Here is a 27260-nt window from a genome sequence, read left to right as displayed (position 1 = left end):
TATCTAAACTAATACCTGTCCCCAATATTTGCTTTCTATTGAATTTCTCTTGCTCTTCTGTCGTTAAAACCAACCAGTAGTATTCACAGATAAACAAAATAAAATCCAATAGACCTATTGAACATGAACGTCGTCCGCTCCACCCTGAGCACCTGGAGGGACCGCCTCGCCCCGATATCCCACACCTCCACCTTTCGCTCCACCGGTCAAATAACGCCCGAAGAATTCGTCCTCGCAGGCGATTACCTAGTATATAAGTTCCCCACCTGGTCGTGGGAAGACGCTGCTTCGCCAGCAAAGCGGGCGCCGCATCTACCACCTGGAAAGCAGTTTCTAGTTACTCGCGGGGTACCATGCCATCGACGGCTCGATGATAACTTTGCTGGGGATGCTGGTCGGGAAGATGTTATGGTTACTGATGGTTTGAGCGGTGGTGCTGGAGGTGGTGGTGGGAGTGGTGGCGATGACGATGATGGGTGGTTAAGAACGGGAGGGGGGATGTCAGATAGCCACGAGGCAAGGATCAAGGATGTGCGGACGGTGGATGAGGCGGGGAATATTGGGGAGAGGGAGGAAGATGAAGAGGAGATTCCGGATATGGAAGATGACGACGATGATGAAGAAGCTATTATCAGGGAACCGGCTGGAAAAACCGAGACTGATACGTGAGTTCCTTTTTTCTACTACTAGGATGAGTATTGGACTGTACTCATATATTGACATTTACCTCACAGACCCCTCCGCACTTACACGCTCTACATAACCTACAGTCCCTACTATCGAACCCCGCGCCTCTACCTTTCCGGCTACATCTCCCCATCCGAGCCACTCGCCCCACACCTCATGATGGAAGACATCGTTGGCGACTACAAAGACAAAACCGTCACACTAGAAGACTTCCCCTTTTTCGACGGCGGCGTAAAAATGGCCAGCGTGCACCCATGCCGCCACGCAAGCGTGATGAAAGTCCTCCTCGACCGCGCCGACGCGGCTCTAAAACTCCGCCGCCAGAAGCTGAAAAATGCTACCTCTGTAGAAGACGCGAGGCGAAATGTGCCTTCGAAAGTTGAGAGTGGGCTGGAGGGTCTGGTTGATGATACGGCCCGTCTGACGATTTCACCTGAACAGCAGCAGCCGCTGCAGCAAGCGGCGGGGGCTGCGGGTGGTAATGCGGGAGATGAGTGGGAAGTGTTGCAGCATGAGGGTGGTGAGGAGTATGAAGAGCAGCGCGTGGCTATAAGAGTGGATCAGTACTTAGTCGTTTTCTTGAAGTTTATTGCAAGTGTGACGCCGGGTATTGAACATGACTTCACCATGGGGGTTTAGATTCCCGGATTACAGGGGCTCGCTCTACTTTTTGCCATACATCTGTTCACTCTTGTGCCATGACGGAGGAATGAATGAATGAATGAATTGATGGTTGAATTGATGGGTTTGTCTGCTCGCGGCATAGGAGCTTCGTCCAACCCAGGATGGCCAATGCAGTTTTGGTTTCATTCCACATCTGACGTCAACTTTCCTCTTTCTTGCCTTTCGCGGGGAATCGCTGCTTTGGCTTGAGTTCGACGGGCACTTTTTTTCATTTTGCATTTCATCTTTCTTGATTTATTTATGATAATATCTCCCCATGTGCTTTTCTCCTTCAATTTTCTGATGATGCTCTTAAGTTTATGTACACGATCCCCTTTTACTTTGGAGAGACTGGAGGAGTTCGGCGCGATCTATTCCGTTGGCAAGAAAACAACGAAATCTTACAAATAATACCACAAGAATACATTTGAATTTATCTAGACATTTCCCCGTATCTCTCATTTTTTCTCTCCTTTCCTAGCCACATGGTTCGTATTGGGGCAGAATCATGCCATTTAGCTCCGTAGATGTACATGTACATAGCTGCACAAGGCCATGGATGGAATTTCGTATGCTAGCCCGTGGACTTATCTCTACAGAGCTCCTGGATTTCCAAGTGGACTATTCATGCTCTCTACATGAACTGACGCATTGAAGCAACTGTGGGTAGGGGTAGCGGCAAGAAAAGGGAATTTGACGGACATTACTTTCACCCCGGGCTCGCAAGACAGAAAATGACCCACTAGGAAGAATTCACGCAGCTGTGTATAAATGTATTGATTTAGGATGATGCTATGTTGATTAAACGTGGGTGTCCGTATATAAATATACTCTCTATATTGCATGTGCTAGATAAATAATGTGGAAGACTTCTAGGCATGGCCTTTTGCAACTACGCGCATTCGTTCGTTTTCTGTTCCCCGTTAACCCACCGTTGATGCTTTTGTATACACCACAGGAAGGGTAACAGGAGTGAGGACTGCCAGGAACTGCAATAGCTGACCATCTGAGTAGTCCTTATGAAATATGTATAAAAGCATGGAGTACTGCGTAGTATGTTCCATCGCTACGACAACTGAGTTGGAGTCAGGTATGAGGTAAGAAGAAAGGGTGAGATTGAGATTATTCGAGAGAAAGATCCGACTCCAAAACAAAACAGTTAAGGCCACCAGGAAAGAATAGGGAAGAGGTTGAGATGGTAATTAAGAAGTATATATTGAGATGGCCCATCAACATCGTAGTCCAAATATTTAATACCAAAAAAGGGGCATCCAAACCCCATAATGTTCATGAGTGGATATATTGCTTGATATATGTAACACAGGTTCCTTTTTCCCCACTTGTTAAAAGTAAATATGAAGGTTAAAATAAATGATAGGATATAGATTATTATAAGGTCCCAAATGCAGAACCAAAATTAGTGCTGTGTTTGAATTTGATGCCGGTTTCTGGTTCGGGTTCTGACAGCGGTTGTTCATCATCGGATAGATTGTTTTCAAGCTCGTCAGAATGGGAGGTAGGGCCCGGTCCAGCTAGCCTTCTCGCTTCATTCAATAATTTCTGGTCCAGGGCCTCGAGAAACTCGATGTCCTGTTTCTTGTCATTTTTCAGCCCTAATGGCCCTTGGAGGGCCGGGTCTTCGTCGACCTCAGGAGAGTAGGTCTCCCCTGGCTCAAGGGTTTGTCGCGGCGCGAGGGGAGATTCCGTCGTCAATGTACCAACTTCAGTGGATATATTGCTCGTTGCCACACCCGGATCGATGACTGTCATTGGAGTATGCCCTGCATCTCTCACGAGGTTCTCTTGTGGTGGTCCTAATTCCGATCGCGCGATTGGCACTGGTTTCTTGGTTTCTACCAATTTGGAGTCCATGGTTTGGTCTGGAGATGGTGATATGACTTCTGAGGGAGAGGCCGAAGAGGCCTTCGCGAGGATATCTGGGCCTAGTGCGGTAGATTTTAGAGTAATCCCATCTAAGCTGCTATCAACTAATTCAATGGGGACTCCGACTGTGCTCTGTCGATCGACCGGTCGGGCTCTAGGAGACAGGGCCTCGTCGAGCGAGGGGGGTAATCCAACTCCATGGTTGTGGCCGCTAGGGTGCCTCAAGCCTTGGGGGCTCTGCTCTTCATTTTCATCCCAGAATACTCTTGTGGGTTGCATAGTCGGACTTGATCCTTCCCATACATGATGAACATCATGTGCCCGCTCGCTTCGGTGGGGATGGGAGGCCATCCGTGTCCTCTCGACTCTAGCAGTTCTTCTTTGTCCTTGTTCCAACTCCGCAATCCTGTGTCTCATAATAGATCTTTCCTTCTCCCACAGCTTCCGCTCTTCTGCGAACGCTGCTCGTTCACGCTCGAAGCTTAACCGTAGGGATTGGAGGGCTAACTGAGATTGTTCAACGAAGTCGAAAAATTTGACGCTGGGTTGGTCTCTCGATACTCTGCTCGACAATGTAGCGGAGCCATCAGACCGTTCCAGATGAAAGTTATAGGCAGTTGGCGAAGATGCGCGACGCATCGGAGATGACGTGGGGAACATCCTGTGGTCCTCGTGCGTACAATCATGGCTTTCGCCACAACGTTGTGGAATAGTCTGGGCCATGCCTACCGGGAAAAAAGAGTCGGAAACTTTTGTGCACGTAGTTTGGATATTGCTAAATCATATTTCCCTGAAAGTTTGACCAGATAAGGCGTCAGAATGAAAAGCTATGGGGTCTCTATATCAAAGAGATGACTGCGCCAACGTCGCCAAAACATTGCCGCACTCCAGATTAGAATCGCATCGCGAAACACCGCTATGAGTGAGGTACGTCAATCTCAGACCAGCTCGTAGCGTATAGAAACCAAAAAATAAATAAATAAATACCAGCGGTGACCGTTGGTCCAGCGATAGATATGTGTGTCTGTGCCTTAGTTTTCTAGGTCGGTAATTTTTAGAGATGAGATGATGCTAGTTCAACTAAGTCAAGGGTCGCGCTGTTGGCTAGCCCTGACTAACTAGTGTAGAGAGTGAGTAAGCATGGCACGGTTAATACCTAACTAACTTGGTTTATAGGCGACGTCATTTTTTGGTCTATGTCGCGTCTCACCTCAACTGCGGGTTCCTTTCAAGCAGTAGAATATCTCGGATGGAGGCCGATGAAGCAGTAAACTATTGATTTATGGGATTCTCTCAGATTTTTCTCCACTCTCGCCCTTCAAAGCGCTGCGATCCCGCTTCTTTCGTGTTTCCGTGGCATGAGAGTGTTGTGGAATCTCGACCAGCAAGTATCAGAGCTTATTTAACGTATCGAAGAAATGTATTTACCAAGTAACAGGTATACCACCCAGCACTCGGCCAATGGAGCTTGCCATCGGGTTCACTTCCTCGATGCAGGCGGGCAAATTAGGGATATGGCATTATCATTCAACACGCTCCCATTTCATATACGGAGTACAGACAATTGCACTTCACAAATGTGAAACAGCATAACCGTCGGACCGGGACGTACATGGCCCCCACAACCCTTAGGAAAGCAAGGACAATTGAAAATACACATATTCGCTACTGATCAAAGCAAAAGCAGTAATGTGCGTTTTGCTTAATCACAATTATATTTAGTGAAACCCTAGGCCAAACACCAACGATTAGAAGGACGTCATTATTGGGGCCGGGGAGGGAGGGTGAAAGGGGACAGGAAGAAAAGAAGTGAACAAAAAGTCCGTGTTTTATAAGGGTCGATATGGTGTATCAACTCATCATCCGCGAGTAATTCAACATGGATCAAATATGTTCCAAGGGGCTACAATCTTTTGAACTCATGGCTAACACATCGCATGTATGGTGGAAACAGTTACCATCCATTTGATACCACGTTGAACGCAGAACCAACGTCATATATATCTATGGGTATATCGTAGTCCACTTAAGGGACATGCCGAGAGAAAATACAGGAACTGTATATACAGAACGAAAACGTAGTGAGAAGCGCCAACCAGTGCAAAAATACAAAAAGAAAAAATACAAGACAGCTGATAGTCACCGAAAAATACCATGGTCTGAAGTCCGCCGATAAACGCCGAACCCCCATGCCATCCGCAAGATAGCCAAACCCCATGCCATGCCCAAACTATCCCATATGACATTCAGCTTGCTCCCCTTGACCTCTCTCCAGCCCACCGGCACCTCAGCCACAGGAATGCCTGCAAATTCAGCAAGCATGAGCATTTCCACGTCAAAAATCCAGCCTTCAGAGTGCATGTAGGGAATGATATATGGCAAAGAGGCGCGGGAGAAGAGCTTGAAGCCACATTGGGTGTCTTTTATAGCAGCGGTGGCGGGTGGAGTAAGGATGCGAAGGATTAGGTGAAAGGAGTGCATGAGGAAGTTTCGAAGCTTAGATCGCTAGTGAGGAGTATATTTGTTAGTAAATGTGGAGTGCAAGGACGGAAGAGTTATGTGATGCGCTTGTGATCTTGGTGTTAAGGCGCATATGTGTACCATACCTTAACCACAGCTTCGCTGCCGACTAGATGTGCTCTGGATCCGATTGCAAGACCTCGAGACGACCCATCTTCTATGCGTTGACAGGCTGATAGTAGCTTCCCAAGGTCGTCGAACCGACTGGCACCATCTGCATCGGCGAATATGACATACTGGCCGCGCACATGCCTCATACCATGAATGACAGCCCCGCCTTTTCCTCTATTCTCCGCTAGGGTGATTACTCGGATTGTCCCTGGTGGGATATGTACTCCTTCCGCGCTTGAAATGGTTGTCCATGGTCCTGCATGGCTCTTGGGGTGTACCGACAGTTGATGGTCTCTAGCAAAGGATAGCGCGGTCTCCACGGTCCCATCTGTGGAACCATCCGACACAATGAGTATTTCCCATCCCCGTGATGGCACACTTATGCTCCCATTTGTCCTTTCGTCGAGTCTACGACGACGAGTCCCTTCCGACCTCATGTCCTCCTTACGCAAAGCTCCATCTTGCAGACATTCCGCGAGAGTCCCGTACGTCTTCTCGAGATAATTCACAGCCTCTTCCAGCATCCCTCCCAGCCTATCCTCTTCGTTGTATGCGGGCACCACGACGGACATAAAAAGCTCCGCCTTCTCCATTTCTTTTACGTCGCCAGATGTACGACCTCGTAGGCTATCTTGCCAGCAAGGCAGTAGTTGGGGCGCCGTAATTGATCCATCTTCAGCAATAGTTTTGTATCTTTTCTCCTGCGGAAGCGGAGGGCGGGGATTTGGCGCTACGAGGAAGAGAAGAGTATACCCCTGCAAGACGTTTGGTCAATTGAGTGATATGGAAGTCATGTAATAATTTTAAAATAAAACCCACAAGAAGAATGAGCCCGGTAAATGTCGATAGGAGAAATATGAACCACAGCAGAGGGGGAATGCTACCGGCGAGCTCCAGGCATTGGGCGCATATCGCACTCAGGGCTTGGAAGTCCACCATGGTTGGGTCTTCCTGGTCACAGACCAAGACGAAAAGAACGCAAATTCTCCCTCATTCAAAGAGCCTGCACAGAAAGTGGCGAGAAATTAGTGATTGGTCTTGGATTTGCGATCTGTGAATGGAGGTTCTCGAAGGCTGTCAAGCAGCCACATGTCCTTTGGTAGGAACGGTTTAAGCTTCCCGTCGCTCGTTGCTTGGCGTCATTTGGCAGCCAATGGCCAGGAATCCGGCGTCGACCAACTTCATCGCCAACCACAACTACCCTCAGCCATCTTCAACTGTCTTTCCACCACCACAGCAACTGCTCCACACAGCAACAATGTTACTGGAGGGCATATTACGCATTGCTAGGCATCTATAGCTGGATTTTGTCTCAGAAAAACGATAACATCGCGAATTGATCCTGTCACGAATCACTGCACCGCAAGAGCAACCTCGACGGCAAGGCTGGCTGAGCAGCATCGCAATCCCTTATGGACAATGCAGGAATAACGTTGCTTTTGCTCTGAAGAGGGTGATGACAGAGTTCTCTCCCTTACCTAGCCCCTCCAAATCGTCTGCGAATGCCAAAATTCAGGGGTGTGATAGTACCGTTGCGTCCCAAGGGATTAGGTGAATATTTATGCCGGACAAGGCATCGGCGCCTCAGGCGACGAAATTTGACTCATTACTGTCCGTTTTGGAGTCGAAATTATTTGTCAATAACGTGCCTGTCCCAAGAAGCCCCGCATCGAATTGGTTTGCTTGCGAATTTTTCTCCCGAGATCCGGTGCTTCCAGCCCTGTTCAGTGGTTGTCCCCGATGACCAAACAAGTGACTGTTTCTGCGCGGACCGGTTTGAGATTTACAACGTTCAATCCTTGAATTTCCACATGAGTTTTCCATCTTTTCTCGTCAACCTGATAGAAAGCAAACTGGGATGAACGTTACAATCCTTCGTCTCATCACTTCTCGGAGCCTACCAGATTTCGACTTTCCGCGATTATTTTCCTAAGGGACCATATAGATCTTGGCATTGCCATTCCACATGCGCAGCATTAGAAGGTTAAGGACCAATGTAACAAGGAGCTCTTTAGACAACTCGTTGCCGAGAACTGGGAATCCATTTACAAGGGGTCGTCCGGGCACAGATGTCGCCTAGCATGCTCTTCTGCAGTTCTAATATTGACTAGGTCTAGGCTTTACAGAGTTCCTCTTCTAGACGACACTCACAGCGAGTAGAGCATTTTTAATCAACCTGCCGTTTCCACACTCAGATATGAAGCCGTGTTTTGTCATTATCACACAGCGGCCTATCTTCCCTATTTGTGGAGCCAAGAGTTACTCTCTTGATGAATGTTTCACATCACATTTACTCACAATATTTGCCGCCAGGCAAATATCAGATGAAGCCAATTAATCACAGGGATCAGCTCAGGAGGCTCGTGGTTTTCTTCCAATTGAACGGCTGAGTCTAAAGGCCCATTATTGGTGGCTCCGACTCGTGCCTCGAACGTTTCGGCGTGCCAAACAATGATCACAATTCAAAAATATGAGAGATCGTTTTTCAAGCACCGGGATGTGCATTAGTGTCACTGGGAGGTCGCCTTGGTTATCTCACCTCTGGGAAGAAACTGGGGCACAGCTCGAAGGCTGATTTATGGGGTTTTCCCCTTGTCAAATAGCCCGAGCGCACGGCGGTGTCAGATACGTCCTCCAGACTCACGTCACAGCTCTGCTTCGATTCGTTATCAGGGCATTTATCTGAATCATTTTGTCTTCTTTCCTAGGCAACAGGCGGGCAAATAATGTGGATATAACGCAGAGCACAGGCAATACATCAATAAATAAAAACCCAAGAGCCGCGAGATAACTTGATCCTGTGTGGTGATGATTGGGGCTGATCATAACAATACCAGTGCACAGTCAATAGGACTAAGGGATTTCTCCACCATTCCGCCGCAGTGGCTTCGTTCGAGACCCGCCACATACAAGCCAGACACGAAGGATTTTTATCAGGCAACCCTCCCCTATTCCACATGGATCTCATGGAGCAGCCTCGTGAGCCAGTCAAGCCAGGGCTATCACGTGATGGGCGAGGCGAGGATGTGCCGACTTTGCCACAAGTATTGCCAGGAATGCCAATCAGTTTATGCATTCAAGGCCATCTCAGTGATGGGCGAAAAGGAAATTTACATCGTATCCACATTTTCGGACGAGAATTTGAAAATGTCAGAACTGCACCCTTTTGGGGTTCAGCTGGTGCGAGAGATCCTCGTAATCATTTCTTGGTTGGCAGGGTTTCGCAGCGTTGAGGAGGGGCGTGGCCGTAAATGGCACCACGTAAGAGGGACCTCCGAAGTGATCCGCACTTCACTATCGGAACAGATGGATGCTTCTATATCGCAAGGAAATTCTTATCTATATCGGATGTTGCCCGAATCTCACAAGGCTTCAGTGCCTAGACATTTGTTTCAACGGGGTGTTTTATGACTCGTACATGACGCGGATTTAACTGACTAGAGCAGATCCATGCCCCGAGCTCCTGCAGTGAGGCTGTCTCAAAAGCTCTACAGCGGAAAGTTGATGCCTATGCCGACCACACTACAGGTTTATGCGACTTGGATTGTGGTTGCCGGCTCCGGGTTGTTTTGGCTTTTAACTGTGTTTTGCTTGAGGCCCGTCCTATGCGAATGCTCACTAAACCCGGGCGCGGAAACTTGATTTGCAACTGCATCACGGGATCCAGCTTCCACGGAATGCAGCCCCTGAGCTGTTTCTGTCTACATATTAACGTCAATGGTTGTCAGACTGCCTGCCAATATCATTGATTTAACCATTGAATCCACTTGAATAAAGCCTCATGCAGAATGAGTTGCCAATGCTCACTTCAGCCTTTGTTCCGCATCACCACCCACCACGCATCCGCCTGTCTTTCAACCTCGCTGGGCCGAGAGCACGACATAACCTCCAGACCAAGTGAATAACAAACGACAAATCTAGCCAATGATTGAGACCCACTAACGCAGATGAGAGGCACCCCAGTAATCCCTGCATTCACAGCGCAGAGCCTTCGCCGGGTAGGACCGACACATCAAGGTGCCTGAACTCTGCCCTTTGTAGTTAACGCATGCGACTTTAAGACGCCAAACGAGATCAAAAAGCAAAAGTCCACCGTATCCCCTTTTTGGGCGGTGTTAACCACTAACTTCTCGAGAAGGAAAGTATTAAACTGAAATAAAAAGATTGCAGCCCGGCCCAAGTGGTGCAAATGATACGTCTGATGAATCTTCCTGCACCCTCCCGCACCCGTCCGTCTGGGCCAGAAAGACATTTTCTTTGACCGGATTTGATCACCGCCCTGGTAATGTGCATGTACATGTACATGTACAATTGTCGTCAGACGAAATGACAATAGGAGGCTAGATATTCCTTATATTATTCGTGAACGCTTGTAGATACATACATGCGCCAATAGGTTTGCCATATTGACTAGATGAATAGGCCTGACCTTGCAGTGGCTTTGCCTCTCGATGATAGGATAAGGGATAGATTGTAGGTGTGGAGAGGCGTTGAGATGACGGCGTTACTATTCGTGTTCAGCACACTTCTCTGTCCGGAATTAGGGCGCGTGATCAAGTTTATTCGTGCTGCATTTTACGGCAAACAATTGGAATGGCGTGTCAGGGGGGTCAAGTATTTAACATAAACCGTGAGTGATTGTGGGAATATCCATGGGAGATTTTGGCAATGGGAAGAATTTTTCTATGATGTACTTTGTCTTTTTGTGTCTGTCTGTGCGAGATATATCTCCTTTACATCCGATTTGATCCCCCAATTGGTACATCTACCACGGAAAAAAGTTTTGGCACTGAACTGAGAAGCCAAAAGAGAACTTTCCCTAAAAGCGTTGTAACCTCGTAGAGCATATTTTGTCCGTGTTGCTGAGAATGATAACGAACAACGGGGATGAGTTACCAACTGTAGCACAAATTGAGTGTTGGCAGTAGGTAATTTACCTTGAGCGAAGTTAAAATTATCAAATTGTATTTGTTAACTTATGTCCTGTTTGAAACTATTCATATATTAAAACGAATACAGGAACCGAAAGTGTGAATCTCCATGACCATCGGACATCATGGGAAAATAACCGCCCGCCTTATTAATTAGATGCTGAAGCCGGCCATACATGTGCTAAATGTAAATATTAAGCGCAACGGTCCGTATAGGATGCGGCTTTGCGTGTGAAACAGATATAAGAAATATGCCCCGGCGTACGAAGCTGGAGACCCCCCCCCCCAACAGCAGCTAGAATTTCCGAGCGCCACCTGCAAATCCGTAGTTGACATTAAACCCTGGGGACACAGAGTGGGGTTCACTCATACGTCCTAGATAAAGGGTAATTTCTCCGGCTTAATTCCGCTTTGAAATCCCTCTCTTACGACCTTCCTTCCCTTAATCGTGCATTTAGGGGTTCTGCGATGTCTGACCAAGCTTGGAAAGGCGCGACGATGACCTTTTGCGTATCAACGGCCTCTCCCTTTCCTAGGCGGCTGGGTCAACCTAGATTTGCTAGGCGGGGAGCTAGATAGAGAGCTAGGCAGGGAAGTAGCGACAGCCCTTTGAGGCCGACTAAACACTTTAGGATGCATAGCTGTCTCTTCGAGTTGGTTGGCATAATCTGTAGGTCTAAATTTCTTCACGCCGTTTTCCTCGAATAACTGAATCCAACGGCCGCACTAAACAAATGTAATTAGCTAAGTTAATACGAAAATAAGAGATAACGAAGGCTGAGGTGTAAAATGATCAAGCTTTGTAGGCGGAGCTGAGGAGCATAAAACTGAATAGGAGGCTCTTACCGATGCTAGACGATATCCATACCATAGACAGCGCTCGTTGCGGGCCGATTTGGTGCTGGGCACGTCTCTTCCACGGCTGTCGTCGTCGATGGTAGCACCCGCGAAGAAATCAGATGGATATAGTGTTTGCGACCATATTTGGCTTCGAAAGAAGAAATCCTCTGGTAATTGTCGGAATTTTGTTTCAGTCGGGATCGGGAAGTTGACATTTTCAAGCCTGGATTCGCTGATAAATGCCCGGTTCAACATATTTAGAAAGATAGTGATCTTTGTCCAGGGAATTTCTCCCTCCACATACATCATGGAATCCGGAACTAATGCCAGGCTCCAAATAAATGCAAGAGAGAGGTGGACATATGGAATAATATTTTCGTTTCGGGTATATTTAAGAACAAAAGAGAGTGTATGAAAATTTAAATATGTGCTGTAAGTAAGTTTTTTCAAAGGAGTAGAGAAAGTTGCAGCATCAGAAGGAAAGTCTTTGTCCAGAGTGTTTTGAGTAGGGTTTTTAGGAAGCATGAGCCAGTGCTGTATAGCGTTCTGTAACCTAACCTCCGAGCTCAGCTTTTGAGAGTCTATAAACATCCTTGTAAGAATGCCATCCTGCTCACCATATTGTAACATTGCAGCGATGTTGGGGACTCCCATGCAGATTGCTGCTTCCCGGAATTTGAAAGTCTGTTGCTTAACTTGGGCGGCAAAATTGACAATATACTCCTTCACATACACAATGAAGCTGTGAATTGAACCACTGCGAATAAGCATTGCATGCGACCCCACAAACCAGGATGGTAAGTCTGGGGTCGTGACACCCCGACTCTGAATTGAGTCCAAAGCCATCTTAAAGGCAGACTCAACACGGTTCTTTGACATTGTGTATGGTTCGGTTGCCACAAGAGACTTGGAGTAAAAGAACAATTGCCGACCCATGTTGGGTGTTGAAAGATTACCAAGTCGGTGGTAAAGACTTCCTTTCCCCGGGTTCTCGTCGAGGGCCTTGTGATACCATTGCGATGAAACTACTTTCCAGGCCCTGTTCTCAATTGAATCCCTCTCCTCAAGGCACATCATATAGCTGGCCAGGTCACCAAGACATTCAAGCCACACATTTTTGAATCTGGGGGCCGTTTCTATAAGCAGCGCTATTAGGCCGTACGCATCGTAGATGAAGGGAGTCATATAATCATGACTATCCGGACGTCGAGCTTTCATGATTTCTAGAAAGATGTAGATGCCCTGGTGCAGCAGGCGAGATGGCATTTTGCATGTCACAGGAATTGCAGAAATTTCTCTGCCGCTGATTGGATGTTGTGTACATATGAGTAAATTATAATGGTGATGAAGGAGGGTTTTGTGACATTCAACCAGATCGGCCCACTGTGTTTCATTCAACTTGGTAATGTGTTCGATTTTCGCACATTCTACAAGGCATCTTATTTCAGTTGTCAAAAGAGCGTTGTATATATCTTTAACTTCCCCCACCAATGTCTCGTATGATAGCTTCTTAACATGACATTGTCGAAGCATGGTGGATGTTTCTGGCGGTTCGGGGTCCTCCTCCACCCCATATGAGGCAGATTTAAATCTCAAAACTTCCTGCACGTCGTCTGAGATAGTTTGATCTGGCTCCCATTCTTCAGGAAATAGCGATGGACGGACGCTTGATACTGGGTCAGGAGCACGGTCACTTTGAACAGGAGCGGAGATCACCCCCGGGGTCGCTGGAGCATCCGGATCGGATATTGTAAAATCTACAACATAGTGTGTTGGCAGATGTTGTTCATTGTTTCCAGCTTGGAGGTGAGAGCCACCCTCGGGTTGATTTTCACCAGAGGCATTGACATATGAATAACCCGCTGAGATTCGAGAGTCTTCACATTCAACGGCAGCAGCGGGCCGCTTCTTAGCATTTCCTCCCCAGCCTGCGATATCTGGCGGGTTGGAAGGTGCTGGGGATCTGAGGACGTCGAGGTTGGGGCGTTCCAATTCACGACGGTTCGACTGAGGCTGCTGCTGCTGCTGGGTGGAGTAGACCCCGCTGTAAGATTTGGCAAAGGCGGCCAAGTTAGCATGGACCGGAAAACAAACCACGCATGGGGTTGTTGTTGGGCTGGATCTTCGCCCGCCATCCACTCACATTCTGATTGGCGATTCCTCTTCATCGAAGGGCGGCTGCGGCCTGGGAGCGAGTTTTACATTGGCTGCTCGTTTCTTCGTCGCTGTTCCTCTTGTTTTTTTCTTGCTTCCTTGATTCCTTGATCGACTACTGTGAGAATCGCGGTCTGGTTGTTTGTCCATAGCAGGGGCCCCAGAGATTGTAATTGACTGGCGCCTTTGGTAGTATTGTTGGATTTGAATTCGGCTGTGGTGAGAAATTTGGTTGAACGTATATAAATATAAATTTGGCAGAGCCCTTGGAGGGGATTTTCAAGGATGATGCATCTTCGGAAAAACAGAAATCTGGAAAGTTGTTCGGGCTCTTTTTAAACACTTTCGAGGCTCTTCCATCTGGAAATATCCAGTGCCGAGAATAACACTCGCCCGGGTGTCGCCCTTTATCTAAACCTCTCCCAGACAGAAGCTCAGGATATCCCGAGGTCGATGGGGTTTCATAATATTTGCAACATCCGTCTTGCCATGACGGGCGCAACCTCGCACCTGCGTCCAACTAGGCCGGATTAGTGCCCATCCACCCCTGCACCGGCTGGGCAGGCAGATGCCTCAAGCTAAGGGCGAACTATTTGCGAACGCTGTAGCCAATACTGTGCCATCGCCCAGGTTGCGGCCGACCCGTGGGATTCTGCAAGGCTGGAGAGCTAAAAAATGTCTTTGCGGCGCACTGGATTTAGCGTCTTCGAAAATGCTGTCAGTTCTTGGCAGTGTACTTTGATAATGATTTAATTATCCTGCCTGCTCTGGTTGAATGAAGCCATGCTGATTTCCAAATTTAGCAATATATAATATATAGTTATATGTTGATCGCTGTCTATATCTACAGTCAAATTTTCTGACTTAGGAAATGAGTAGTTATAGCTTTGTTTCTGTCCCGCTCAACCTCAACTAGACACCGTGAGCCCTCTTTCGTAGTGGGCATTCATTTATCCAGAAATTTGCTACTGTCTTCTGGAACCTTTAACTAGCCATAGCCTGCCGGTATTTAACGGTCCGTTGACGCGGCTCTTCGAAATGTCTACTGACCTCATCGCTGGAGCCTGCCACCGCTGCGCTGGGTTGCATCCGTCGCATTGCGGATATTCAGTTGTATGGTCTTTTCCGTTGGCACCAACCAACGTTTAAGCGCGCTGCGGGAGCCTGGAGATCGAGTTTTCTTTCTTTATTTTCTTTTGTTTTTTTGCTTTTTAACCCTCATCTCATGGTTGTTTCCTACGACTTCCCCCACGCTAGGAAACAACACCGTAGTCTGAGGCTTTGCATATCTTCAAATTAACACAGGGGGAGAATAGGCTCATGTCCATGCGGCTTGTAGACATTAACCCCGAACGACCGGGCCTTGTAATAATGTATGTACATTGTACATTGAGCAAATGCTTGACCTTGCGAAAGCTGTTATTCCTTACCGAGCACTGGAGAAAATTATTGTGAGAAGTTCCATTTTGCCCTAAATTCCTCTTTTGGGTCATTTGAGTCTGATGTAACTTAGCCTTAAACAACTAATAATGCTCAACCCAAGCTGTTCGCCCGCCGGGAACAAAATTTTGAATGTACAGTCGACAACTGTATTTACGATAGTGAGAGAAATCGCAAGGCTAAAGGGCGCAAAGAGCTTCCTCCCGTGACAGTTCATCCTGGGCGTTTAAGTTAGTGGCGATGAGTTTGCTTGCTTTCTTAGGTGTTGGCGCCCCTACTCCTAGCCGGCCATTTTTGTGGCCTCAGGCAGGCAGCCCAGATTGTTCAGTTTCCCTCCGTGCCCTTAAAGTTCTACTGTGGTGGTGGTGCTGCTAGCTCCACATTGCGTCTCTCACCTTTGGCATGCATCTGCATTTCCCAGTCTGCATGAATACAGCAGCACGCGGTCTGCGCGCCAATCTCATCTCGAGCCCCTCTCTTCTGCATAACATAACTATACGCAGTATGCCCGGTGACATTACCCCGCACTTCCTAACGTGGGCCTGGCGTGGCTTGTGCCTTTTCTACCTGATCGTTGAGCCTCAGGTGCTATATCAAACCAACAAGGCAGGAATCTATTATTCAGTCCACCCGGAGATGAAAACGAAACAATTTTTCGGAAAACCACCGAAGATGCCACGAAAATATAGGTAGGAGCTGATGCCAAAGCAAAGTTGATTGGCTTAATTAGGCCAGCCATCGTGGAAATTGCGCATTGTTTTCCATTCCCATCGTGCTGGCCATGGGGATTGGTCAGTTGCAATGGGTGATTTGCTACCTCAAGGTTTCAGAGCACACCTTGCAAGAATTACGATGGCAGTGTTCCAAGTCGCATGCCAGATATCCTCTCCTCTGCCTATTTGCCCTAGACTCTTATAACCAGGCAAGGGCCTGAATCATCGGCCAACCCCCCCTCTTTCGAAGGTGATCGCATGACTCTGGCGGGGAAATCCAAGGCTATGAAGTGCAGATGGATGCTCAGCTGGGGAGTACATCTGCGATTTAAGACGAGCACGGTTGAAGAGTTGTTATTTTGAGCGCAACCAGCCTTCTGTTGTCTTTGAACGGCTAAGGGGAATTGCAATATATAATTGGTTCGCATGATGGACCACTTCTGTCCCTGCTGGCATCATTTCCGTTTTTGCTAGGTGCGGATTCGATGACGCGCTCCATCCGACGAATATCCCCGCCATCCAATCCCCTTTTTTGGAAACTGAACGCTTTGTTCTTGGAAGCCCTTCAAAATGGAGAAGCGTCATCATGGCTGATTACCCTTATCCTATGCCTGACGTAAGAATGCGGAATAGCCTGTTGCCTGATCTGTCCTCGGGACTTTCAAAATCCGCCCCAGTGGCTAGAAAGCATTTGAGGAGGGGATCGATGGCTTAATTTTCTCGGGTCGACCATCAGCAACCAAAAGAATGGGCGTTGAGAGCAACAGGATGATTGAACTTAGCAATAGGCTCCAAATTAGCAGACATAAAATTGGAGTTACAAATATTCGGCAAAGCTCCATGGCCTTGATCTCGCCCCGTCTGTTGGGCCTCTCTACAGCAGACTTCGCTTAGGGAGTGGAAATTTCCAGTTTGATACGGGAATTTCCTCCAATGAATCCTTCCTGTGACTCTCTAGCATCGAATCGGACGATCTTCACGCCTTGAAAATGCGGCCTGGTAGGAGTGTGGATTACCCACACTTAGCTCCTCCGTTCCTCTGATGCAGACACGACTTGATATAGTTGGCCCCCGCGCGGTTGCATACAACGCCCATCAGCTGAGGCTTAATAACGATAACCCAGGCGACAGATTGAGATTTTTACCGAGGTTTCATGGCTGGGAACTTTGTTTTTGGTCGTCCCATACTCCTAATACAGTGGGTTTTGCGCTGGCGATTTGCAATATCGACACCCGCGAGCTCTTAATTGGTGCTGACGAGCTGATGGCGGATTCTCCTTTTGTGGTTAGGTTAGCTCCGTCCATGGGGATAGAATGACGTCAATGCCATTCGAAGAAGTTATCTTATGTGTTGTAGCGGATGTAGGAAACTACTCCAGTCAGGGTTGCATTTGAGGAATGCATTACAAAGGAATGATAATATCAAGGCTCGGAAGGCTACACTACACGACTTTGCTCCACCGCCATAAATGCGTGTCAGGAGGGTTTTGCCTCGCCTGGGGTAAATTCTCATCTCCTCGGGGCGTTATCGCTGATGTCAGCCTGGCAGTTACCTTCAGCCCCTTCCGTTTCTGGATATAGGAGTGACAGCCTCCAGTTCCAAGAGGGCACAAAATGCAACTAAACGTTTTGATTCAATTTTTTTTCCGCGTACTCCGCGTAGACAGCAACACTTCATGCGTCGGGGTCGCATCAATGCAACTTGTCAACTGAGCCGCAGACGGAACTATATTTCCAACAGATTTTGGAAATATTTACAAGCATTATTTTTTGAGATGCCGTTTCATTTGGGGGCTAAGTTCTTTTGTCAGCAGAGCAAATTGGCGGTGTAGTAGGGGAATGGGACACATCTCTTGGTAAACACCATCTGGTACCCACGTACCGTGGACTACCTACATAGTTACATACATCCCAATTGCCTAATTAGAACATAGACCCCCAAGATATCGGGGCGCCCTCCGGTAGAGCTCACTGTTAGTTAGCAGCTCTTTTCATTTTACTTACGACCGCAGCTTGCAACACAATATTATTGAAATATTAAATTAAGGCAAACTCCCACTAAATAGTAGTTGGTTATAGGTTAACAGCCATTTTTGTTTCAGACATAATTTGGAGCGTATGTATGTACTCCGTACAGATACTGTACATGAACGTTCCAAACCAAGCAAATTATACGAGATTGCCACAGACCTTCCTGCGTAGCCGCTCTAGACAAACTTAAGCGCAAACCGAATCGGCTCTTGGTGCGCTAGTTAGTGCTGAAACTAATCGCTTCCGACTTGCAAAAAGATTTTTAAAAAGTAAAATAAAAAGAAAAGAAAGAAGAAAGAAGAGAAAGGTCAAATACCTCCTCGTGAGCATTATTATCATATTCCACCGCTAGCTTTGACACACAGCGGCCTTGGATATTAGTACGCTGAATATCAACTCTGTTAGATAGCCCTTTTCTGGTTATCCAATTAACTTGCTTGACTTCATCATATAGACTAATGATCCGAGATGTTAGTGTCAAGATATATAGGCTTTGTATGATTAGTAATATAATTGCGTAGACTTGAGCGAGGAATATGGTATATCTCAGCAGCTCTTCAGTAACTTCCGTTTTAAACGGCTGGAGTAGTCAGAGTACTTCGCTTTTTACACTCATGATTGCCGGATATATGAATGTGCCTGAAGGTTGAAATTTCTTTATTTTCATTGGGGCTAGCTAACTAGCTAATGTAGGCTTTATCAGCGCATTAGTGTTCAAGGTTGTAGTGAAATATATTATCGGGGTTTGCGTAATATGTACTCCGTACTCCAATTGGATATTCTTGCGTCATTCTCGCTGAAGCTCAGGATAGACAAAAGTCATTTTATACAACGTGAGTGACTAAAATGCAGACATTCGTTCTGGGAGTTCTACATATTTTCTTCTCATGACAACGTAGGCAAACATGATAGTTTTGATTTCGCCCATTAACAATAATGAAAGCCGGACGACGTCAAAACCCATGCTCTCTTCATTCGAGATTGATACGCAGGCAGTTCTGTGTGGTTAGTGGGAATTAAATCAGGTTTAATGGTTCCGGTAATTTAAGTTTCGGTAATGGACCCACTTAGTGCATACCTAGCCGCTAGCTTAATTTCACCTCTGCGGGGACGAATCGGTTTCCTCCCCGCAAAGCTAAAAGTAACTGCAGTGAACAAACCGCACAAAAGCCCCTAACGCCTTGATTTCGAGGCGGGAAGGAGCTGAGGTCAAGATTACTGAAGTAGAGGACATGCACATTCCTATATTCCTTGTTTGATTCTCACTTAATGGAGAGTAATATGCCTCTTCGAAGCCACCAACGCGCCGGGTCAATGGTGAATGTTGTTGATTAGGAAACATTGTCATGTCGACCCAAGGTGAATGAATAGGTCAGTTGAGCTGCATCCTGCGACCCAAGCGACGCAATTTACGGCGCTTTGAATTATGTCATTGTGTGGGAGAAACTCACCCTTAGGGATGCTTTTCTGACACATACAAATTCATCCATGCTGATGATCGGTATGTGCTGTACTCACCTTTCGCACTGTTCATCATAAGCCCTTACACCGCCATTCTGTGGAGGGAACAATTTGACAAAAATTGAGACAAAGAGAGTTAATCAAGCAAAGCATATCCGTTTTCGTTGCTAGAAGGGATAATCTACAGCAACATAATATATACAGTGCCTTGTCAAAGGTTTCAGTTTGGGGGGAATACAGGCCAGTTTGGTTTTTGGAAAAGTTTTCAAACTTTTGGCGAGGCGTGATTCTGCATATATCGGCCCTTCTAACATGCCCAATGTCTATTTGTGCACTGTTTCTAAACAGATTCTTGGTTCCATTCCGGTGTTTGATGGTGGTACGAAGAAGGTGCAGGAAATTCATGCTCGTGACCCGAATCGAACACAGGTAGTAGTGCCCTTGCTTTTGGCTTTGGCTAACTGTATAACACGATGCTGGTGTCATAATCAAACTACTCTGTTCTTTGAGTCGTGTCGCATTTCAATACATGACAACTAGCAGAGTTATGGAATAAATGACGAGAAAAATGAAATGGATTGGTCGCGTGCCCGCAAACCAGAATTCCATTCATGCAGCAAAATATGTTGGCATCATGTTGTCTAGGCTCTTAAGCTATGCAGGCAAGCGGTGAAACTTTAGTTCGATGCTGGATTCGATGCTTGAGTGATGGATGCCTCTCAGGCTATCCCGTTGCTATATGGTGACTGTCTTTTCCCGGTTCCAGAAATCTTTCGCTCCGGAAAAACCTGGCAAGCAATTCCATTCAGGCTACAGATTACGAACGCTACGGAGTAACGGCCGGCAGGATGGCAGCCTCCGCTGTTCGATTCTCGATGCCACTTCCGCTACAATATCAATAATGGGAAGTTCCAGTCTAGCGTATTGGGTGTGGCTGGAGAATCGAAAACCCGAATCAGCCGGCAACTGGAATGGCTCCAGCCCATTGTCATACATAACGTTTCCAAAATGGTGGCTGCACCTCGACATACTATTCCGCAACACAAGAAGAGTGAAATAATATCATTACATATGGTTATTAGTAACCGGAAAGGTTGACAAAATTATGCAGGAACGGTCGTGCAACGAAGAGGGAGAATTAATATTGACTTGCTATTCCCGCCGTGTTTGTCCAATTAGCCAGCCAAGCCAATCGTCAAATATCTCCCCTGATCTCACTCAGCCGCAGCGGACTTTATTTTCAACCTCTCAGCTGTCATTCTTTCGTTGCGGCTTCGTGAAGTTTTCTTCATAAGTCTCTGTTAGGTTGTACTCAGACTGCTTCCCCTTCAGGGGCTGAGCAGACGCTCGTTCCTAAAGGATACTCACTGGTAAGATGCCACACTGGCCACAGTTTTACAGAATGCAACTTGCGATCCGAGCAAGGGAGATATGGCTAGTCCCGATACCCGACTTCCTATGCGTCTCCCCAAGGCTCGTTGTGCTGGTATGCCAATTTTGAGGCGCAATCCAAATTCTCATCCTTGAAAAAATACCCCGTGATTCTTTGTGTGCAAAACCCGAGGAAGATTAACAGCCAATATTGCGGAAGAAACCAATCTGAAGGCGGAATTGAAGGACAAAATCTGTCTGGAAAATAATATTTCTTTGTTGGATGTAATATATTTATGCAGCCTTGTCTCCTTTTACCGATCTGTCGGGATTTCGTTCTGTAATAGCAATTCCCTTTCCGCGACAGAATTGTGCTACGCTCTCTAATCTAAGTTTTATGCTCTGGGCATTTGCGATCGTATTGTTCCATACCCTAGCTCCTCGCATGTGTGTACAACACATACATAGGCTCTAACCGGTCTCCTGAGTGACTTGCTATGTGTTCTATTTGAGACGCGTGTCTCTGCCACCAGAACAACGGGCGACAGCGGTACTGATCATCACTTGCCGTCATTACCCGCCGCCTACCAGCCCTACTCACCAATTAATCACAATGGAGCTTGATCGAAGAAACCATCCCTGTTAAGGCGATGAATAAGGCCCCTCTCGAAAGCCATTCGCGCGCCCTTTCTGCATATTTATTAACGCGGTGTTGATCTATCTCCGGGTGCGCCGATTCTGTCTGCGCCATATGACGTATTCTCCATCTGGTTGTATCTGCCGAACATTTCAAATTACCACTTCCAAACCTTGTCGATAGAATTGGATGTGTTTGGCCCCCCGGGAGGCCCTCAAAACACCCAACCCGGCTACCACATACAGTTTCAAGGAACGAACATGAGCGCTCGTATCCTTCCGACCTTACGTCTCTGACGCGGAACCGCACTTGTGTCCAAGATAAGGCTGCTGGAGGAACTGTGACAATAGTGCTTAGTTTCACTATTATCCAATAGTTTGTCGACGAATTACCTGTGTCGCACAACAGTATTAGCGTTGATCCAGATGGTTCGAGCTTCGGGTCATGTATCCATGAGACACTTTTTAGAATTGTTTTCGATCAATGTCTTGTCGAGCGCGCTTTACAGCCTAAAGTGGTGCAAGGAGAAACCTTTCTAATACCTAACGGTTTCTACCAAGGTTCCTTGATGTAGAATTCAGCCTTATAGATCCCTCATATTTATTTTTTATTAGAGATAAACCACCTTGATTGCCCATTGCTCTAGCGGGATATGCGAGGTCAGCCAATCGCGAGGCGAAGACAAGCCTATCCCTGAGTTTAACCCCAAGGAATTTTTTGGTTGGCATACATATATTTCTTTCTGCCTACCCCCGGGGCATAAATAGTTCTCTAATTAAAATGGAACACCGTGGCTGCCTCGCCCGATTAACTAGACAAACTTTTATCTGTTTCAAGGTTCCTAGACGGTCTCAAAATTATCTCATTTTTGCCGAGGGGCGAACACGGAGAAACGGAAAAGGAGCAAATGAAGTCTAACTAATTGACCATTATTCAATTAATAGTGGCTGAAGAAATCCGCAGACATGCACGACGACTTTACCTCCTGCAAGGTTAATATTATAATGGAATAATGCAGAAGAAACAACGAGTCCCACACCACACCACGCATCAGGCCCGTTGTCAAGCGTCGGATTCTCTTCCTATGCCTAAGCCTAAAATATGCCTACATTTATTTCTCATACCATGAGCTAATAAACCCGCCATCCCTAGCCACTGTCATCCATCCCACCACCATCTTCCTTCTTTGTCAAGGGTTAGTCTAACATTGAAAGAAAGAGAAGCTTCTTTGAACAAACCTTATTTCGCTTCTCTGCAAAAGGCCCGCTTTATTACCAAATCTGTCGCCATGCATCTTAATCATCAGAACAACAACTTCCCTCCCGATTCGTTTTTCTCGTCGTATTTTGGCTCGTGAAAAGGGTTGGTGATTGCAAGGGGCGCGCGCCACATGGGGGGGGTTGTAATTTCTCCCATCGCCCTGTTGCCGAGCCAGTCGCATATGAAATTGAATCAACAAACCCTTTGTCCCCAATCCAAACTCGCGGCCATAGGGGCTATCACGCCCCTGAAATCTGTTCGTGAAATCAAGAAAACCCTGATATAATGCGCGCTTGACACCCGGGCTCCTTACAAGGGGCTTCAAATTCGAGATGAGGGCAGATGCAAAAGTGATAACGAACAACGTGATACTGGAGACAAGGCTGTTGTTACTAGGCCCCTGACATCCATGATAACTCGTGAACTGGCTGCCAGTCATGCAGCCTGGAAGCTAACTGGTTGGATGGGCTCAAAATTTGTCACGAATTGGAGGCCATAACTGGAACGACCTCCACGGCTACAAATCCGTATCTGAACTGCTTCTGGGGGCCTTCTCACACCTATTACGCGCCATGTCTCCCTTCTCAATCTTTAGCCTGCAGCCATTACGTATCACCGGTACGCCCTCGGGCGGATGGATTGGGGTTCAGGGGGTTGGGATGTGTGGGAGTTATTCATCATCGGTTGCCTTATGGAAAAGCAAGAGCAAGAGCAGCAGAAGAAATATACCAAATTACCAATACATCGAGTTAGATATCACACGTTGATCACTATCACGCTGTTAGTAGCGCCTCCGGGTTTCAAACCTCCCGTGACCTCGTGGAAACCCACGAGCCGTTTCCATCTAATATTATTAAATATTAAGTAAGTAGTTACTCCGTAGAGAAGGCTGAATCTCGTAGCCGCGTGCGCCGCGTGCGCCGCGGAGGAAAAAGCAATGTAGCAGGGATTGAAAGGTTAAATCCGCTCTATCCGGAGCTGAAGCAACTGTATCAATGGTCGTGTCCGCAAGAAAGCTATGTGTTTATCACTACTATCCATGGAAACAACGGGGTGAGATATTTTAGCCATCGATATTTTATTCTTCAGTAACCCTCTACCTACCCCGGCCACTAAGAAAAGGGTTTCATGCTCTCCCGCGTATCACTTATAAACACATCTTATATACGCTGGTAAATGTATTGGCAGTGACCAGCATAAATTGTAAGAAGGAGGTTGAAATAAGGATGCCAATGCACCGCCTCTCTCCTGTAATGTATACGCGAATATCCCTTGCTATACAAACACTTGAAAATGTTTCCCTTAATGAAGAAAGTAAGAAAGCATAGACGGAGAATCATTGGTAAAGAGCAAAATCAACAAGAGCAATGAGCTGGGCGGGAGAATGTCATGGGGCGCAAACGGATTGCATTAACTGCATTTAACGGTGTCAAAAGATTGATGCAAATGATGTAATACACGTAATATGAACTTAGGAGATCTTCGAAAAGATAGGGAAGATAGAAGAGATTAGGATGATATCATGGAATTTGCGGAAAGCGTATACTATTTAAATGTAGCAGGAAGAAGAAAAAGAGCTGCTATTGAAGGATGTGGTAAATGATAGGAAGAGAAAACATGCAAATTATGTGAAGTTTTCAAAACGTGGTACCGCCAACAAACGCCGCGCTATGCTGAGACAAACTGGCCGCAAAATATTAAAAGCAGAGAAAACCACCGAAAAAAATGAAGAACAAGTGAGAAGAGTTGGCGAGACCCGGGGAGGGAGGGAGGGAAATCACATGAGAATTCGTGGATTCCAAGTAAGATTGCTGTTTGATTACCGTCCGTGCTTGATATTTACGAGAGATTTACGAGAGATATATCCGAATCTTCCAACCTAGTTAGCATTTCTCAATGAAAACCAAATGAATGCGTTCATTAGCGGTTGAATGGGTAAAATAGTTACCTTTTGCCTCACATTTTGGCGGCACACAGGACAAGTGGCAGCGGAACGTGGTTTTGTTTTGTCCATTCTGCTTGATGGCATATGTTGATCAGCACACCAACGACAAAGAACCGCGTGCCCACAGGGAAGCACCACAGTGTCAATAAGTTGGCTCATGCAGGCTTTGCATTCCAAGTTAATTGTGAGTTCTTCTGTTTCTTTGGGCTCTGGGCGTCCATCCTCCGCGCTATCAAGCCCTTTGACTGGAGGGCTGGGTTCTCGGTTATTTCCCCTAAGGGACTCTAGAATTCTTCTCCTACGCTCTCTTTCATCTGCGGAGAGAAACCCATCAGTGTCATTGGGGTAACGCACAAGGGCGCCGGCGTATAGGAGTCGAGCCAGTTGCCCATTTACGTAACTCTGATCACGAGCAGTAGGGGCACTCCCCGGAATGCCTATACTTATCGGGTGGTGATTGTGTCGGTGTGGTTGTCTCTCTCGCGGCATTGAGCCGGGCTGCGGCATTCCGCTATTGTTGGTACGCCTGGGGCGTCGACGGCTTGTGGTGGTGGTATTCGGATTTGCACTACCAACACTAGGAGGGCTCCTGGGATTTGTGAATGTTCCCTGCAAAGGATGCCTTCGTGAAGAATTGGACGCGTTGGCCTGATTCTCTGTGGGGAAAGGACCGACGGGATATGAAGAAGCCGTGTTATTATGAGGCAAAATAGGGACAGGGCCATTGCCATTCAGACACTCGATATTAGTTGAACCGCGTGAGTTAACCTGTGCATTGTGGTAATCATCAGGGAGGTATTGGAAAGATAGTGAATTTAAAGGGTTATCATTATTTGGTAGCGTTGAACTGTTTGATACTCTGGGGAATAGATGAGGTCTCGCTGATGGAAAAAGACTCAAATCAGACCCCCAAACAGGCCCATCATGGTTCAGAGCTATAATAAGCTGTTAGCTTGTATTCATTAAAGTTGGTGGTCATACTGGCTTTTGGAACAACACACAAATTGGATTATATAGTCCTTGATTTTGACTATTTACTTGAGTGTCATTGTTCTGTTCTAGGTTGCCTTGTTGGCGGGATTCCACTGTGGCAAAAGGTCTAGTTACAGGATCGGAAGGTAGTGAGGTTGAGTAGTAGATTGGCGAGGGCTCAGCGGGTGCATAGTTGTAACTAAGAGACATGTCTCTAGAGGGGTTTTGCACATCAGCTAGACAGGTATTAGCACTCATGGCAATGAAAAAAAAAAATGCATTTAGATGCTGATACAGATCACATACGACCATTAACATAGTAATTCCCGTTAGGTTCCCAAAAGCTATTTGGTGCCACTTGATCAGGTGTTTGGCCTTGAGATTGCTGGTTGCTGAACAAGGAGTACGACGCGGATTCTGAAGCTACAGACGCCTGTAGATTTGCTGGCATCGCGGCACCTGGAGATGTGTAGGCTTGCCTCCCGGCCATGCCAGCTTGATTTACAGGCATATACACCCGATGATGGGATATTGATGGGTTGGGTATAGCTTGACCAAACGTGGAGGAATTAGATGCAACGTGCCTTGGAATCCAGGAGGTCTGTTGATGGAATTCGTCTCTGTGTGGATGTCGGTTTTGACTCTGCTGTAAAGATGAGTGGGTAGGGAAGCGTTGAGATGGCGCGGTGACTGCTGCTGCCGTTGAACTTTGACTGTTACTGGAGTGATCCGAAACGCCGATATCTCGATTCAACTGCAGGTTCTGGGGTGGCTGATAATTATATAGGGGTGCAGTGCGGTGATGGTCCACAGGCAATCCACAATGCGGATGAGGCTGATGCGGCTGCATACAAGCCCCAGACACTGGAACAGGGACAGCAGAGGATGAACAACCTGCTTGCGATGCCCAATATTCTATACGGCACTCGAATGAAATAAGCAGGTAGAAAAAGGCAGGAGGAGAGGGTGAGTAAGGCAAGAAGAGCAAATGACAAAAACTAAAAACGAGAAGAAACTAAAATAAAATTTATTAACGTGTATCGATTTAGTGACAGCCAGCGAAGCAAGGAAGTGAAAGAACAGCGACGCTACTCAGAGCGTCAAAATCAAAACACAATCGAAACTGGAAGAAACAAAGGGGATATACAACATAAAAGAAACGTGAGGAAGCACTTCAGCAGAAGAGGAGGCAACTAACCCTTGCAGTTCAAGCAGTATCTAGGATATCGCTGAGATTCGCTGGAGACGCCGTCTCGGGAGGGATAAGGCGGCGGGCATGGATGGGAGAGCGGGAAGAATCTCACGCCCGCGCAGAGGCAACAGAAATGGGGGCAGGGCAGTTGGCAACCACTGGCATTTTTATGCATGCATTTTGGAAGCAAAGGATCTGGAGGACAATTTGACATTTTATGCTTTTTATGGACTCATGCTCGTCACCCGCTCGTAGTTGGGAAGTTCGGTGGTGGTGTGGTGGTTCTCGAAGCCTTGAAAGGAGGTAATTGTCAACAAAATCTGACCAGCTATTATTCTCTTCTTACGGACTTCTCGGATGAAGGTAGTTTACCTTAAAAACCCTGCAGCAGAAATGATATTTTGCTACAATATGTTGCTTCCAACCTGGAACCTGGAAATGGAGATAG

At 46.8% G+C, this 27260-nt stretch overlaps 9 protein-coding genes across 13 annotated transcripts; 3 read left to right on the top strand and 6 right to left on the bottom strand.

The window, feature by feature from the left end:
• Positions 1-123: 123 nt before the first annotated feature.
• BDCG_02155 (autophagy-like protein 3) lies at positions 124-1326 on the top strand (the record flags this gene model as incomplete). Its single annotated transcript, XM_045417709.1, has 2 exons — positions 124-665; positions 735-1326. 2 exons carry the CDS (start codon positions 124-126, stop codon positions 1324-1326), a joined length of 1134 nt encoding a protein of 377 aa, XP_045274444.1.
• Positions 973-4673, bottom strand: BDCG_02154 (uncharacterized protein). Its single transcript, XM_045417708.1, has 3 exons — positions 4445-4673; positions 1367-4348; positions 973-1234 (listed from the first exon to the last, which is right to left on the bottom strand). Exon 2 carries the CDS (start codon positions 3955-3957, stop codon positions 2740-2742), a length of 1218 nt encoding a protein of 405 aa, XP_045274443.1. The 5' UTR covers positions 3958-4348; positions 4445-4673; the 3' UTR covers positions 973-1234; positions 1367-2739.
• BDCG_02152 lies at positions 4422-11083 on the top strand. Of its 5 annotated transcripts, none has more exons than XM_045417704.1 (3): positions 4422-4618; positions 4673-5054; positions 5189-11083. In XM_045417704.1, the coding sequence occupies exon 3, from the start codon at positions 8674-8676 to the stop codon at positions 9274-9276; it is 603 nt and encodes a 200-aa protein (XP_045279931.1). In that variant the 5' UTR covers positions 4422-4618; positions 4673-5054; positions 5189-8673; the 3' UTR covers positions 9277-11083. The 5 variants fall into 5 exon arrangements, with proteins under 5 accessions (XP_045279931.1, XP_045279930.1, XP_045279933.1 ...); XM_045417703.1 differs by having other exon boundaries at positions 4422-4622; XM_045417706.1 differs by having other exon boundaries at positions 4422-5054; positions 5189-5312; positions 5400-11083.
• On the bottom strand, positions 4836-7013 carry BDCG_02153 (dolichyl-phosphate beta-glucosyltransferase). The gene is made up of 3 exons (XM_045417707.1): positions 6685-7013; positions 5841-6620; positions 4836-5739 (listed from the first exon to the last, which is right to left on the bottom strand). The coding sequence occupies exons 1-3, from the start codon at positions 6802-6804 to the stop codon at positions 5374-5376; spliced, it is 1266 nt and encodes a 421-aa protein (XP_045274442.1). The 5' UTR covers positions 6805-7013; the 3' UTR covers positions 4836-5373.
• Positions 9260-14522, bottom strand: BDCG_02151 (uncharacterized protein). The gene is made up of 4 exons (XM_045417701.1): positions 13780-14522; positions 11643-13680; positions 10803-11522; positions 9260-10727 (listed from the first exon to the last, which is right to left on the bottom strand). Exons 1-3 carry the CDS (start codon positions 13938-13940, stop codon positions 11310-11312), a joined length of 2412 nt encoding a protein of 803 aa, XP_045274441.1. The 5' UTR covers positions 13941-14522; the 3' UTR covers positions 9260-10727; positions 10803-11309.
• Positions 14523-19370: 4848 nt separating this feature from the next.
• On the top strand, positions 19371-21251 carry BDCG_02149 (uncharacterized protein). Its single transcript, XM_045417700.1, has one exon. The coding sequence runs from the start codon at positions 20148-20150 to the stop codon at positions 20493-20495; it is 348 nt and encodes a 115-aa protein (XP_045279928.1). The 5' UTR covers positions 19371-20147; the 3' UTR covers positions 20496-21251.
• Positions 21011-21883, bottom strand: BDCG_16508 (uncharacterized protein). Its single transcript, XM_045425733.1, has one exon. The coding sequence runs from the start codon at positions 21266-21268 to the stop codon at positions 21101-21103; it is 168 nt and encodes a 55-aa protein (XP_045279927.1). The 5' UTR covers positions 21269-21883; the 3' UTR covers positions 21011-21100.
• Positions 21884-22239: 356 nt separating this feature from the next.
• On the bottom strand, positions 22240-23142 carry BDCG_16507 (uncharacterized protein; the record flags this gene model as incomplete). The annotated part of the gene is made up of 2 exons (XM_045425732.1): positions 22240-22627; positions 22682-23142. The coding sequence occupies 2 exons, from the start codon at positions 23140-23142 to the stop codon at positions 22555-22557; spliced, it is 534 nt and encodes a 177-aa protein (XP_045279926.1). The 3' UTR covers positions 22240-22554.
• A 1411-nt stretch (positions 23143-24553) lies between these two features.
• Positions 24554-26470, bottom strand: BDCG_02148 (uncharacterized protein; the record flags this gene model as incomplete). Its single annotated transcript, XM_045417699.1, has 3 exons — positions 24554-25583; positions 25650-25856; positions 25927-26470. 3 exons carry the CDS (start codon positions 26468-26470, stop codon positions 24583-24585), a joined length of 1752 nt encoding a protein of 583 aa, XP_045274440.1. The 3' UTR covers positions 24554-24582.
• Positions 26471-27260: the final 790 nt, after the last annotated feature.

This window comes from Blastomyces dermatitidis (assembly GCF_000003525.1).
Source record: "Blastomyces dermatitidis ER-3 genomic scaffold supercont1.2, whole genome shotgun sequence".
Taxonomy (NCBI): Eukaryota; Fungi; Ascomycota; class Eurotiomycetes; order Onygenales; family Ajellomycetaceae; genus Blastomyces; species Blastomyces dermatitidis.
The sequence above is the reverse complement of the archived record's forward strand: the minus strand, read 5'-3'. Positions and strand labels throughout refer to the sequence as shown.